The 15965-nt window shown below is 35.3% G+C and overlaps 1 protein-coding gene across 24 annotated transcripts in view; it reads left to right on the forward strand.

Moving 5' to 3' along the window:
- Positions 1-15965, forward strand: part of PTPRD (protein tyrosine phosphatase receptor type D) — a 2143853-nt gene that overhangs the window by 1956230 nt on the left and 171658 nt on the right. For 9 of the 24 annotated variants that reach the window (XM_049711289.1, XM_049711292.1, XM_049711307.1 and 6 more), the window contains 5 exons: positions 4400-4533; positions 7359-7503; positions 10929-11234; positions 12166-12359; positions 14839-14865. In XM_049711289.1, the coding sequence (XP_049567246.1) occupies positions 4400-4533; positions 7359-7503; positions 10929-11234; positions 12166-12359; positions 14839-14865 (806 nt within the window). The remainder of the gene's footprint in view (positions 1-4399; positions 4534-7358; positions 7504-10928; positions 11235-12165; positions 12360-14838; positions 14866-15965) is intronic. The other 15 variants (XM_049711306.1, XM_049711294.1, XM_049711295.1 and 12 more) reach the window with 4 other exon arrangements.

Below are 15965 nucleotides of genomic sequence, written 5' to 3' on the forward strand. Positions count from 1 at the left end.
TAACTTTTTCTTATTGATGTTTAATGACAGTTGAGAGTAAGATTTGTGCAGGTGCTTGTGTATTAAGTACTTATTTTGTCAATGATATATCTGCGGCACTTACAAATCAGACTCCTTGTTTGAATTTTGTTTTGTTTTGTTTTACTGCCACTATAATCCTGGCTGTTGCTTTTATTGTTGTTATTATCATTTGTCAATATGCTAGATACATTTTAAAATATGTACCTTATTAGAGCACTAGACATTTTAGTAATAATGTGTTTTTTAGTCTTTTTGGTAACGTTTCATATTTATATTATGGTGAGGTGAAATTGGTTTTTAGCCATTTTATATGTGCTAACTCCTTTCTCTTCAGAGATATTCCCTAAAATTTAGTCAGATATTGATCTCTTCCAGTGTCATCAGAGTTCAGATGACATGCAGATTTTCTTCTCGCTTCTTACTCATTCTCCATTCTCTGTGAGTTGCCTTCAGATATATGGAGTATACTAGTATTACTGCTCTAATATTTCCCATTTCTCAATGGGGTTATAATCTTATTTTAGGGAATTGACAGCTCATATTTGTATTTCCTTGTGGACATTAAACAAGCAGTCAAGAAGAAGGGTATAACAACACCACTTCACCAAATATAAGGATGTCTTAAATATAATTTTAAAGAAAAATTTGTGTTCCTACTTTTCTTTCCTCTTTCCACATCTAAATTCTATTGGTTTATGGTCAACATTAACACGTCTTTTTTTAATGTAGATGATTGCACTAAGGTTTCTGGATGGGTTCTTTTTATTCTCCCGTGTGTTTTCCAGAATCTCAGATTTTTCCTTAAAATGTATCTTTGGTTAATTGATGAGGAAAATGCTACAGCACAGAAAAGCTCTTAAATAAAATATATAGAGAAAAACATGAAGTAAGTGAAGATAAAAGAATGTCAGTAAGTTTGAGGTGTCAAGACTGTGAGAGCATTAAATATATATACATACAAATATCTATACCTATCTATCTATCTATCTATAGAGATGGGGAGAGTGAGAGGAAGACAGTAAGGGAGGGAGGGAAGGAGGGAGAAGGGATATGAGAAAACAAATATAAATGTTAATAGAACCTTTGTAGCCACAGTATTTGGTATAAAAATCTAACTGACAGATGATGAAGTATTCCCTGTGTCTCCAAGTGGCACAGACAAAATAAATATGACAGTTTGGAGTCCACTAACGTGTTTTCTAGTAAACATATATTATGATCATTAGGACTATTATGTTTGGGGAATGTATAAATAAATACGTTAATTTCACAGCTTTTTTTCTTTTCCTTTGAAGCCTCAGCGTCATTGTGGTTGTTTCAGTAATGACTAAATGATCCTGAGGAAGCAACATCTTTAGGTGAATCCACAATTCCCAAGAAAATCTGAGTAGCGTCACCCCTAAGACACGTATGGGCATAGAGTCTGATATAATAAAAAGATCTTTTAAAGCCCTGGTCCTTATGCTGGATTTTGCCTGTAGACACATTTTGCCTAATACAGTGTTTTTCAGTTAACTTCAACTAATTCAGTTTATTTCTGATTGTAAAAAGTTAAAAGATTTTACCTAGAAGATTCATTATCAACTTCTGCTGAAAAATCAGAACCTTGGGCAAGACTGGACCCACATTCCACAAGGCAGCCGTGTCCTGGCTCTGAGCATCACTGACTCCTGGTGGCCCAGGCACTCCCCCGTTGACCCTGGGCCTGCATGGCCTCTGCACTCATCTAAGTCATCTGCCCGGCACCTCTAGGCATTGGTGTTTCGACCACAAGTTTAAAATCTATTAAATTCCCCTCCAGACCACTTCAAAAGAAGATGTTGAAAGCAGAGGAGGAGAACCCTGTTTGTATTATTCGAAGAGACTCACCATCCAGTCGTGTGGCCACTTCCTACTTACTTTGTCCCAAAATAAAATGGACAGTACACCCTCTGAGGCTTTGATGTAGCTATTTCATTATTTAGAAGGAGAGGGCTTTGAATAGAACCAAACAGAATTAGAGAATTAAAGGAAGTGTGTGGCACTAAACAAGGATGAAACATTGAGACCTACCAGGAATTTGTTTGAGACAAATTAAAAGCAAAAAAGTAAACAGTTCTAAGTAAGAAAAAGTTAATTGGATTCCCACAATGTTTTCAATGACTGTCACTCAATTTATTATTAGCCTTAGCAGGGAGGAAATACGTAACAAGCAATTATTATCCTGAGAGCAGCCCTTCAACACTGTCCATGTTTTTAATTCTTGACAGCACTTTATTTGGTTTGGTTTAAGTCAGAAGTTATAACAAGGTGTTCTTCTTTCCCAGATGTGTGGAAGTTGGGGAAAGAAAAAGGGAATAAAACTAGAGAAAAAGCAGTGACTGCATACATATGCATAGGTGTGTGTATTTTTAGACTGAGAAAACCTTTCATGATCTGAATATTAGAATCCAATCATAATTTCCCCATCTGTCTGATCATTCTTGGCTTCCATCGCTGCTCCTACCTGTGCTATTGGTATTTTCTTTTTAGAAGTAATGCATTTTCTATTTGTTTTGTTATTTGCCTGATTGTTTTTCTTATTTCCCTCTGTTCTACCTTCTCTTGCTCTTGATCTTTTATCTTCTTTTGTCTCTACCTCTCACCTCTCAGTCTGAATGATTGTGTTAGGTCACCCACTGGGCAGGTACGTAAAAAAAAAAACAGATACTCAGTTCAGAAAGTACATTCCTGGAGGCATCAAATTAATGAGTATCTCGAGGTCTGTGATACGGAAGGAGAGAGAGGAAAATGAATGAAATTAGAAGTGTGAAGCACTGATTATTGGTGGCCTTAAGCATCAGTCCAAACATGAGTGTGTGCACGTGTACACACACACACACACACAGAGTCACAGGTTAACAGACCAGAGTAATGAAATGATGATTAGGGATTGATTCCAGAAACCATTGTAGACCCCTTTAGATTTTAATCTTTTTTTAAACAAAAGGCATTTTTTTCATCATGCTACAGAGAGATGACTATAGAAAGAAAAGAAAGTAATGCATTTTATATCTCCAAAGACCTTCTTTATGGTGAAAATGATGCTTTAGGTATTGTTTAAGAAATTGATGTCATACATCAGCTACAAGTTATATTATTTGTATATGTTTTTGAATGTTCATGCTTATTTGCCAAAAATACTTTAGGTGTTCTTTTCCCCTCTGGAGTGAAGTATTATTCTTGTTTTTTACAAATATACACGGAATTCTCATGTGAACTTGTGGGAATATGGACATATGTTCAGCTATGGCACTTTGAAACATGCCGCAATATCCGGGGTAATGATCAAAATATTTAATGGCCGCTAAGGCATGGGCACCAACCAATTAGAGTAGACATTGGCTGAGAACAATGTAAGTAAGAGTAGCTGTGCTACTGATGCCCTGAAGTGCATTAGCCTTGTATATAATGGATAGAGGACCTCGTGGGATTAGTTGCTAACTAGGAGGTTGGGGTTAGTAAAATTTATTGTAATTCAACATTTGGGTAAGATGCTTTCAACTGGATTGATGTCCCATTCTTGATTACATATGATATATAGCTTTTCTAAATTGTCTATTGCATGGATTACATGACTAATACGAGAATTATAGATGACCTCTGTTAAGTTCCTATATTTGTGATAATAAGTGTATTCTATACACTTTTCAACTTGTGTAGTAATTTAGCTCCATCTCACTAGGGACAATATTAAATTTATATTGTGTCTAGTGTATTAACTCATATTAAAGTCATTAGAGATTAGAAAGAATTGTTAGTTTTTTAAATTCTCTCTCTCTTTTTTTTTTTTACATCTTTTTAAAACGTGGGTTGGTAAGAAAAAAATACTAATGATTCTGCTTGCCTGTAGGTTTTGTTAATGGAGTAGAGGTGGGATTTTATAAACCTAATTGGAAATAATTTTAAAAGTAAACTGTAGCGTTAGAGAATAAGTTCCCACTCAGTTGTAAAAGAACAATAGCTTTTATGTATTTAACAATTGGTGTGATTTAGGCAATATTTATCCCAAGTGCTTTATATAAATCATCACATTTATTACTTACAATGATATTATAAAGTAAATATTATTCTTAAAGTTGAATTCAGAGACTGATATATTCTACATTTGCTAATTCCACATCTTGCATATATATTAAACCACTCAGGGACAAGCACAGTATTTATAACATTGTTCTTGTCCCTTAAAGGAGGAAAACTGGGCTTTATATTGACAGGCTAACTTGGACAATGTAAGGCACCTAGCTCTCCATTAAGCTAATACGTGCAGACACTGAGTGAAAATTTTAAACAGTTAATGAAAGAACTTCTGAATATTTCTGGTGATGGTGAGCTCACTCCTTTGCCTCCCTGATTTTAGTGCCAGGGCAGCCACTAAACTTCAAGGCAGAACCTGAATCGGAAACAAGTATTTTGCTCTCTTGGACGCCTCCACGTTCAGACACCATCGCCAGCTATGAACTGGTCTACAAAGATGGGGAGCATGGAAAAGAGGTAGGACTGTGCTTTTCGCCTTGTCGTCATTCTCTACACCCAAGCGCTGCTCTCATTTTGTGTAATTGCCCAAGTTCTGTTAAAAGGTCAGATATCTACAGAGGACCTTGGTGGAAAAGATTTATTCATCAAAAGAGAAGCTTGACCAAAAAAACAAAGAGTATTTGGAGACTTGCTGGGGTTAGGACAAAAGAAACAAAAAACAGCTATTGTCTGTATTGGAAATTTCTTTTTATAATTCTGGTTTCTAAGTTACTTATGGAAGTATCTGCTTGTAAAAGAATATACTCCTTGAGATTTGGGGATTTCCTTTCTTTGTTTTCTGCATTAAAATGCTTAAGTCACTGTTAACACATGACTAAGTGAGCTCCAAGGCTTTGGGTAGATGAATTTGTCTAAACTGGTTTCAGAGAAAGATGCCCCATAGCAAATGTTTGTTTGTATGCCAGTGATTGTTTGATATGAATGTGAAAATACATACATATATATATATATATATATAGTTTATGTTACACAAATAAAATAATAGACTGTGGAAGGCTAGAAATTGTTAATAGTTACTGAAAAGAGAAATAAAAATCAAAATAACTAACACATACATTAACAGGCACTATAATAACGGTTTCACACATATTGTCAATCCTTAACAGTAGTGCTTTGAGTCAGCCTCTATTATTAATCTCTTTCACATATTATAACAAAATGGAGACACGGAAAAAATTAAATGATTAAATAATTTGCCCAGAGCCTCATACTACTGAATGGTAGAGCTGGAATTTGAATCTAGACAATTTCCAGAATCTATGTTCTTAACCATTAGGATATACCGGCCCTTGGGTATACTTTGAATAGATTATATAAATCAGTATTAAGATACATCTAATATTTTCAGAAAGGGATAGTAATAAATATGTTTCTTTTGTTATCGTAAAACCCATTAAGGGGAACATTAGGACAAAAAAGTTGGTAAACCTCTATGTGAAAACTCAATCCACCAAGCCATTTTGTTGTACCTCTTAGCATCCTTTATCTTAAAAATATCTTCACAAAGCAAAACAGCCCCTAAGTTCTAAAAAAAGAATACCTTTCTTAAACACTCACATACTAAATGAACTGTTACCAATTAACTTGTGGCTCATCATTTTGAACGCTATAATACATTAATATGCTACTGTAAACTTCTATTTTATTACATCTCTTTGAAGTGAGCAGAATCTCCAAAGACCAGGTTCTAAAAGCAATGCTTTTAGATTTAGCTAACAAAGCTGATACAAATTAATCACCCAAAAAGTTCTAGAACTGAAGTGCTGATATATAACGTAAAGTACTCGTGTTACAGCTGTTGGTGTTTGTAATAAGACATAAATTAGCATTAAATTATTTTAAATACTTACCATTACCCAATTAAAAAACAAATAAAATAAAAACAGTTAAAGAGAGTGCCAGTCCTTTGGAAACACTATGGATACTTGACTATTGGCATACCTACTCTGCTTTACAATTGTTTATTTAGGAAATTCCTTTTTTTCTTGTTATTTGGTAAATCTGAAATTTCTGAAAATTTTGTATTTGCAAGCCAGAACACCCTAGGGGTGTTTTCTCTAGTTTTATATCTGAACTGCCCTTGACTGACTTCTGTTTGTGTGAACAGCAAATGCTATTCGATAAAAAGCCTTATAAGATTATTGATGCCATTACTAGACTACATAATAGCATGCATTTTAAGGTTTACTACAGGCTCATGTTCAATCTGAGATTGACTACCCATAGATAGCTATATCTTTGCTAAAATGCAAAGGCAGATTTCAAGCATAAAAGTAAGTTACCATATTCAAGTAAAAAAACCTTATTTCAAAAGCCCTTTATGATGTTAACAGTTATAGAAGAGTTTGTGATTTCTTTTTTCTAGCTGTAGGTTCCATATTCACAAAGAAAGGAAGTGTTAAAATTGATTTGAAATCAACCTAGGGTAACAGTATAGTTTCATATACATTATCCATCTTTCTTCAGTAACTGACATCCGATTTTTATTCCCTCAGGCCTTGGCAATTCCAGATCTCTTTCATAACAACCTCACGTGAACTGTATGCCGGTTTCCATTGTTACTTCCGGCCATATTTTCTTTGCCCCTATTTACGTTGCAGATGGTCACGGGAGATGAGCTAGACATCTCTTCAAATGGAATGTTAGGCATAGGCCATTGTCAGGGGCGGGGGTCAGTTTCCATTGTGGGCAGTGTCACCGCAACAGACATGACTTAAAGGTTGAATGCATTCATGGGTGGTGGGCCTCTCACTCCCTCTTATCTGATGCATTTGGAAAACTGTGTCATCGTTTGGTAGACCCCTGACTTCCTTTTTAACAGTTGTCTTATTTGTTGTAGAAACTTGCCTTTTAAACTGGTATCTTCATTACGTACTTCCCCTAGTAGAGTCCTTGATACTCACTGTTGATTATGTTTGTGATATTTTGATGACATTATAACCCTGATTACAGAAATCTGATGTTCTGGGCAGTGTGATAAAAATATATGCACTGGGCTTCCCTGGTGGCGCAGTGATTGAGAGTCCACCTGCCAGTGCAGGGGACACAGGTTTGTGCCCCAGTCCGGAAGGATCCCACATGCCACGGAGCGGCTGGGCCCGTGAGCCATGGCCGCTGGGCCTGCGCGTCCGGAGGCTGTGCTCCTGCAACGGGAGAGGCCGCGGCAGTGGGAGGCCCGCATACCCCACACACACACACACACACACAAATATATATATATATATATATATATGCACAAATCTTAACGAAGATGACCAAGGTCCCTTGTTACTTATCCACAGCAACGGATTACCATTGAGCCAGGGACATCTTATAGACTGCAAGGGCTGAGACCAAACAGCTTGTACTACTTCCGTCTGGCTGCACGCTCTCCCCAAGGCCTGGGTGCTTCCACAGCTGAAATATCAGCAAGAACCATGCAGTCAAGTAGGTGTCTCTCTTTGCTTACTTTCTGCCCTTTTCTTCACTAGGAGGCGTTGCCAGCTCTTATCCCCACCAACAACAAACCTGCTAATTAATATTTAATAGTTGGTAGTCTCTATACTAGCAAGTGTCCAATTTGGGGGAGTAGAGCGCCATGACCTTGGTTTTCAGACTGGGTCCAAATGACAGATCCCATTCTCCCACTTCCAAAATTGAAAGACATTCAGGGAAGTTAGGAAACCTACTTGAGAAAAATGGGTAAAGGCGTTGGATCAGGCCCCATTTAATGAATTATAAAGCTGTAAAGCAAAATTCAGATTGAGAAAGCTGCAAAATAATCAGAGGAGGGCTTAGCAAACTAAAGAGACAGCAAAAGACCAAACTTTTATCTTTTTTAAGCACACAGGTTTTAACTTTGCTGATGACCAAGTCTTCATGTCACGTATTTTTTTCCTAGTTTGTTGTTAACTTTGCAAGTAGTTCATGTGGAAATTTGGAACATTCACAGAAAATCTGTATTTGTACAAATTTAGGAACAATGGAATAATCACAAGTATATTTGCAATCCTAAATTGTATTTTGTTCCCTCAGGTTCAAATTCTTTTGGGAACTGTTACTCTAAAGCATAGTTGTGTTTATCACAATGGAGTTCATTGTGTCTAGGGACGACTGTTTTGCATAAAGTATTATATGGCAGGTTGTTTTTGATGGAAAGTTTGGTGACTTATAATACTATTGTTTGCTCTTTATTAATAAGCTTCTATAATTAGTCTATTAACCATTTACCTTAAATTGAACAGTTTTATGGGCTTATTTCCTTAGATTTTTAAAATATTTTACATTTTATATGTGATTTTAAAAATTTTTATGTCGTTTTATCTAGTGACATAGATATGTATAAAATGAATACATTGAATTTTATAAAGAGAATGCTCTATTGACCTGATTTTTAGATTTATCAGCAAACATGAAATTTACATTTTTTTAGAAGATGAATTTCCTTTCATATAAGCAAGTCTTCCATCATTTCATTTTCTATAGATACTTGAAATCTTTCAGGGTTTTTGATGATAAAATTCATATTTTTCCTCAACACATGATTATTCATGTGAAAAGCATTAGGATTCTGTTGCTTAGTCCCTTACTGATGATAGCTTATTCCCATAAAATTTCCTTTTTTAAAACTGAAGCATGTAAATCAATGCAGTATTGTATGTCTGCTTTGAATTCCAGGCAGGCTAATAAGTAATATTGCAGAAGGTAATTCTTAAAATCAGACAATTAAAAGAAATGTGACACGCTTTAATATTATATTTTGCATGGTTTACAAACTTGACTGTTTTGCATACGCACACATATATATTCATACATACATACTTACATACAAAGAGACAGAATGAACTTTTTATAGACACATCAAAAGCTTATCCACTCTTTATTTTATTAAGGTTTCAAGTGGTGCTACATAGACTTTCACAGAATAGGAGGTCTGAAGGTAGGAATGTAGTGACAACCAAATCAGTTTTTTAAAAAGCGTTACAAATGTCTTTGCTGTTACATGAACAACTCAATTTATTATGAATGATAATGCATATAAAATAGTTTCATAATTTGAAATATAAGAAACTTTGGTCAGAATCAATAAAAATGATGTTCTTGTGATTTTGCAAACCTTATACCAAATATATAAGGCTGTTTTACGAGGATTTCCTTTTTGTCTGTACAAGGATCTTTTCATTTTGATTGCCTGTAATGAAGAACACAAGACATGTAAATTAAGAAAGACTGATGGGGCTTCCCTGGTGGCGCAGTGGTTGAGAGTCCACCTGCCGATGCAGGGGACACGGGTTTGTGCCCCGGTCCGGGAAGATCCCGCATGCCGCGGAGCGGCTAGGCCCGTGAGCCATGGCCGCTGAGCCTGCGTATCCGGAGCCTGTGCTCCGCAACGGGAGAGGCCATAACAGTGAGAGGCCCGCGTACCACAAAAAAAAAAAAAAGAAAGAAAGACTGATGATCGTCTAAATAATCAGATACACCTGACACTACATAATATTAAGGCTCACAAAGTGTAAAGAAATACCCAAACTACATGTTCAAATACAAAAAATTAGAAATGATTTACTCATTCTACCATATATATTGCCTTATATCAAAAAAATATATATATGCAAACATATATCATCCCAATTCTTTGTTCTTCTTTAGGAATATATATTATTAACTTTAAAAATAATTTATGATAACAGTCACATTGCTCTTTATTGCTTTTTTTTTCAAATAATGATATGTTTGATTTATTTGATGGAAAATAATTGCTCAGAAGGTGACTAGTTTATTTTAGAATGGGCAGGAAGAAAGTTTATCTTTTAACTCTTATGTAAATCCTACTTTATATGAATAATTATGTACAAAATGAAAGGAGCTGTGTACAAAATGAAAGATAAGTCATATCTTTTCCAGATGGTTCTCAGGATTTTTTTTAAACAGTTCTTTTTAATGGCTGTGTTATTGACATTTTGTAAGGGATAGATGATTTTTATTGATTTTACCAAAATTTGCTGGTGGGATCTAATTCTTCACTAGCAATGGTGTCTCAAGAAGAGTTATAATTTTAAAAAAGCTGGAAGCTGACATAGGGTAAGTACAAGTTACAGTCAGAATCAACCAGCCTGACATTACCCTCGGGTAGGTAAATCCTGGACTATTCATTTTCATCCTTTATTGTTCTGCATGCTCACTGTATATGGGCTATGATCAATGTTAGGTTAACACTTGTCGTTAAAACTGGTCAGAAGACTCCGTTTTTCACATAGTCAGAGGGAACCCTTCTGTGTTTGTTGGGCTTTTATTTATCTCCCTTTTTAAAAAATTGGAATTGGTGGAAGGGCATCCAACAGTTATTGCCACTTTTCACTCTTAAGAACCTTTTCACAAATGAATACTGTGTAGGAATTGCCCTCATTTTAGAATGCAGTAGTGAAAGCTTGAAATGGCATCTCTTAAACATCATCAGACTCTCATGTAATAAATCTTGTACTGTTTGCAGCTTTTTTTGAAGCTCGATAGTCTGTATAATAGGGCTGGGGAATACTGAGGGATTGTTTTAGAAGAAGAATTTAAATTGCAGGTAGGTAATTTTATTTTAGGCTCTGTTATCTTTAGGTTTCATTTTCACATATTCCCCCCACCCATTATTTAACAATTATTTTTGGTCATTTATTCATTTTTTGGTTTATTCATATTACTAAGCCAAGGTACATAAATTTATCTTTAAAAATTTACTTTAAGTTTCAAAGCCTTATTTTTGTTTTGTTGCCCTATTGTTCATTTATTTATTTTTGCCTTTTCTTTTGTTTTATCATTTTTTTTTTTTCCAACCACTCCTGTCCTTTCACTCAAACCCTCCTTTAACTCACTACCAAAATAAGAGCCGTCAGCTCCTCCTCAAGACATTAGTTGCACCAGCCCAAGTTCCACTAGTATTTTGGTAAGTTGGCAACCTCCACCAGTGGAAAAACAGAATGGCATTATTACTGAATACTCCATCAAGTATACCGCAGTGGATGGAGAAGATGACAAACCTCATGAGATTTTGGGAATTCCTTCGGACACTACCAAATACCTTTTGGAACAGCTGGAAAAATGGACTGAGTACCGGATCACTGTGACAGCCCACACAGATGTCGGCCCTGGCCCTGAGAGCTTGTCCGTGTTGATTCGAACCGATGAAGATGGTACGTTGCCTCTGCTACGTCAGTTTGCACCCTTCTGCCACAGTCTTGGTCTGCTGTCCTTTGATAGGCTAACAGTAATGCATTTTTCTCTGCTCATCTTTTTTACCCAGCAACGCTGTAACTTCAGTGGTTTTTGCCGGAGACCTATCTTTGCTACAGCCTGGGCATTTTTTTTTTTTTTTAACTTTTTAAATCTCAACACTGTAATTTGCTTCCTTTTAAAAGAACAGTTTGCTCCTATGACCTTGCAATCCAGGCCCTTCTCTGTACCTCCATCTAAAGTCTTCTGCATATTTCTTGGGTTTTGTAGTCACTTCTTTTACATTTTGAAGTTAACTTTTCAAAAGTGCCTTCTTATCTTCTTCTTGCCTTTTTGTCTTGCACATTTCAGAGACACTGATGCTCGACATTCAATTTTTGGCATCTGTTGTATGGAATACCTTTGATATGAGAAAAAAAAAAGAAGAAAATCCATATAATCAAGAATCTTTTTTATTCGGCTAAAAAGAAACCTTGAAAACACACACACGCACACACACACACAACAATCAACAACCAGTTTTTGTTATTATTTCAATGCTATACTTCTTTGTGCTTTAATGCTTTGAACCTCAAAGCATCTTCCTTGGCTTTTGTACATTTTTTACATGTTTTTCTATTTCTCTGATACTCTTTTTTTCTTCCATTTTTTTTTTTTTTTTTTTTGGCATCGGTCATGTTTTTTGATCTTTTCTTAAAAGGTAGAGCAGATTGGTTGAGCATTTTCCTTGGTTGAAAATGTTTGTATTCCACAAAGGAAACATAGTGGGTCTGCCTTTTTTTTTTTTTTTCTTTTTTTCTTTTTTTCTTTTTTGAACCTAAGTAAAGAAAATGCTCTGACTGGGTGGGACAAGTGCCTATAATTTTCTTTTATCCAATGATGTTGTTCCAGTTCCTAGTGGTCCTCCTCGCAAAGTCGAGGTAGAGGCTGTCAACTCAACATCTGTTAAAGTCTCATGGCGCTCACCTGTGCCCAATAAACAGCATGGCCAGATAAGAGGATACCAGGTGCATTATGTGAGGATGGAAAATGGTGAACCCAAGGGCCAGCCCATGCTGAAGGATGTCATGCTGGCTGATGCACAGGTAAGCCTCTGAAATTGCATATGTATATTTTTATAGGATACGTTTATTTTAGTCTGTACCTTAAAATGGACCCCATTTTAATTTTTTTGGCATGTTAAAATTCCTATACAAAATTCTAGCTTTTTTAAAAAACTGAATTACAGTTGATTTACAGTGTTGTGTTAATTTCTACTGTACAGTGAAGTCATTCAGTAATACATATATATACATCCACTTTTTATATTCTTTTCAATTATGGTTTATGACAGGATATTGAATATAGTTCTCTGTGCTATACAGTAGGACCTTGTTGTTTATCCATTCTCTGTATAATGGTTTGCATCTGCTAATCCCAAACTCCCACTCTATCCTTCCCCCACTGCGCCTCCCCCTTGGCAACTACAAGTGTGTTTTCTATGTCTGTAGTCTGTTTCGTAGATAAGTTCACAAAATTTTAGCTTTCAAAACACATGATCCATATCTACCTTCTCAATCAGAGTTGACTTCAAGTGAGGAAGTGAATTGAAATGACACATCTGATTAAAAACATGTAACTGTTTTCTTAAAATACAGATGTACGGCTCTACAGCTATATCTGAGTTTGCCTTTCTGACTTCAAAAAAATTGGTTGACTTAATTAAATCAAAGGGAAGAATTTCAAACAGCAATTTTGCTGATAAATCTACTTTCTGCTATGCTAAAAGTATTTGGAACTAAGCTGATCTAATTTCTAAATGTATGATTTCTGCCACTGAAGAATAGACATTCTTATTCAGGGAAAGGTATCCAGATAGTATTTTATTTAGTATTTCTTTGCCAAATTACATATCTAATGAAAATAATTGTTTCATTTCCCAGAAAATGAAGATAATGACAGTGATAAAAATTAGAGTTTCTCAGGGTATTGATGAGATCCCCTATGCTGAGCCAAATTAAGAAATCTATTAAGAGTAGTTGAGAATGTGAGAAATTCTGCCAACCCTAAGGCAGTGATTTACAACCATGTAGTCACGATTTGGTTTTGTAATATGTTGTTTAAAACAGACATTAATTTTTTTTTCAGTTTTTAAACATAAATTAGAAGTGATTCAAAGACAGCACCATAATAAATCTACCTATACATATTTTTCTGAAAGGGAGAGGAAGATTTCAGTTAAGAACCGCCCTACTGGAGATTATACATAACCCATGGACTAGCTTACCTACGCTTGTTCCAATAGCGATGATGTATTAGGAATAGGGGAGTGCTTTGCTTATCCAGCAAATTGGTAGCCGGGCATGGAAATGGATGGGATTAGTGAAAATTTGAAGCGAAAATTTGAAGCTATTTCAATTGAAAATTCCTTCCTTTGTATGGAAGTGGGGAAGATTATGAACAGAGTTGAAAACTGCTCTGCCAGATTGCCAGATTTTGCCTTCTTTTCTCTGTGAAGATAACAGGGCTGTAAAGGGCCCTGTTTTTTTACCCCAATGTCTTTACTCCAAAGTCTTAATATAATCAACTCACAAAGGTACTTATGTTTGCTTCAGTTTCGAAACATTCTAACTAAAGGGGTCTGGCTTAGTGACTAATTTATCTTCCTCAAATCCAGTTGTATGGTTTTGGTTTAAAGGCCATTTCTATAAATTTAGTTGGAAATTCATAGTGTCCCTTAAGACTCTGGAAAAGGACCACTGACTTGCTTTTTTGTAAATATTTATTTTGTACTGCCCATAAAATAGAAAGTTCTTATAGTATAAAATTAATAAGGCCCTAACTGCTTACGTTTTATTTGGTACATCTGCAATTATGAGAAATAAAATGATACGACCGTCATGCTTTGATGTCCTTCTTCAGTTCATAGATAATCTTACATTATAGAACTGTAGTTCTGTTGCTGTTGTCATTGGGAATATCGTAGTTAGTGAAATTATATGATACAAAATGGCTTAAATATCAACTCAATCTTTTTTTTTTCTCCTCTTCTACTTTGGCTTTTCTTTATTATTTTGCTGACTTTCTTTGTGGTGTTGTTTTGGTTTTTGGTTTGTTTGTTTTTTGCTCATTTCATGTTCTCTTTATTCATTGAATTTTTTTTACATCTTACAGGACTTCACTGAGACTGTGCATTTTCAATATTAATGAAAGATGTTAACCTAAATAGTGACTTGAATTGTGTAACCTAGATAGAAATCAGAATAAATGTCACAATGTAGTGTGCATCAGCTTTTTGCTATGCCTTATTGATTCATTCCAATGAACCATGCATTAAAAAAAATCAGCCAGTTTTAATGATAACAACATAGAACATATTTACTTTTAACTTCTCAATTAGGAATGAAGGTGATAGCATAACACACATATACTCTTTGGAATTATATTGTATACACCTCTTCATTTGCTTATTTCTTCTATTTTTTTAATCTAAGGAGGGCACCATTGCCTTTATCAGGCTACAAATGTCTCTTCATTTCTTTTTATTTTGTTTCCCTCCTCCCCAACCTTCTTAATCTCAATCAGTGGGAATTTGATGATACTACTGAACATGTGAGTAATTTTTGGCTGCTTTTTCAAAACAGATTATAAATGGTTGTTGTTTCTTATACCCATCTTTCATTTATTTGTACTGTGTCATCACAATTTGCTTGGATGCATGAACTAACAAATTATTTTTTAAAGTACTTCCACTATGTAGTATACTTTTCATTTTGGTTTTTGTTTTGTGAAATTGCTATGATGCTATTGATTGCATAAGAAATATCATTAGTTTGTGTTGTTTTGGTGGCTGCTACTAACTCTGCCTTGTGACACAGTTAGAGGAGGCATGCTTTAAGTGGAGGTATCACAGACGAGAGATGTTAAATAAGTTTGTTCTGGGCTGCTCATAAATCCTGCTCCAGAGTTACATATTCAGTGCATAACATGACCTAGATATGGCACTAATTAACTCTATCTAGAAATGGCAATTCTCTGTTGTACCCATACAAATTTGAGTGAAATTGCATGAGTCATGCCAAGAGGCAGAAAGTATCTTACTTAGTGAAGAATTTTCTTTTTTAATATTTTAGTGAATGGACTGTGTTTTTTATTGAGAGTTTACTATGTATAAGGTACTGTGGAGGACACAAGACGTGACACCTGCCTTCTAAGTGCTTACAGTCCAGGTGCCTAGGAAGGTTATGAAGTTCAAGAAAAGTTCCATAAAATACAACAAAAGTGATGACCTCAAGCAATGTATCATTAATTAATATTTGAATGGCAATATCAGTAAGAGCTGTGAGTTCAGAGACAGTGGACCAGGATGGTAGAAGTCCTGAAACTTATTTGAGAACTTAACTGATGAGTAGGGATTGAAGAAGTAAAAGTGTCTGTCTGTGTATGTTGGTGAGTTGGAGGTAGGAGTGTACTTTTAAAGGTCAGCACAGCAGAAGCAGTCAGTCAAGAGTGTGATAATAGGTGACAGTGAGCTTGGCAATTTGACAGGACTGAAGGATTCAAGTTAGTAAGTTAACTAAATACTACTAAGAGATTAATTTTAATATAATGTTAGAAAAACCTAAAGTGTCAAGCTAAAGAGCTGGTCTTTAACTCTTCAGTCCTGGAGAGATATAAAAAATTATTAAAAGGAGCAAAAAGATAATGGCTGG

The sequence above is a fragment of the Orcinus orca genome, chromosome 6 (genome assembly GCF_937001465.1).
Source record: "Orcinus orca chromosome 6, mOrcOrc1.1, whole genome shotgun sequence".
In the NCBI taxonomy this organism is placed as follows: domain Eukaryota; kingdom Metazoa; phylum Chordata; class Mammalia; order Artiodactyla; family Delphinidae; genus Orcinus; species Orcinus orca.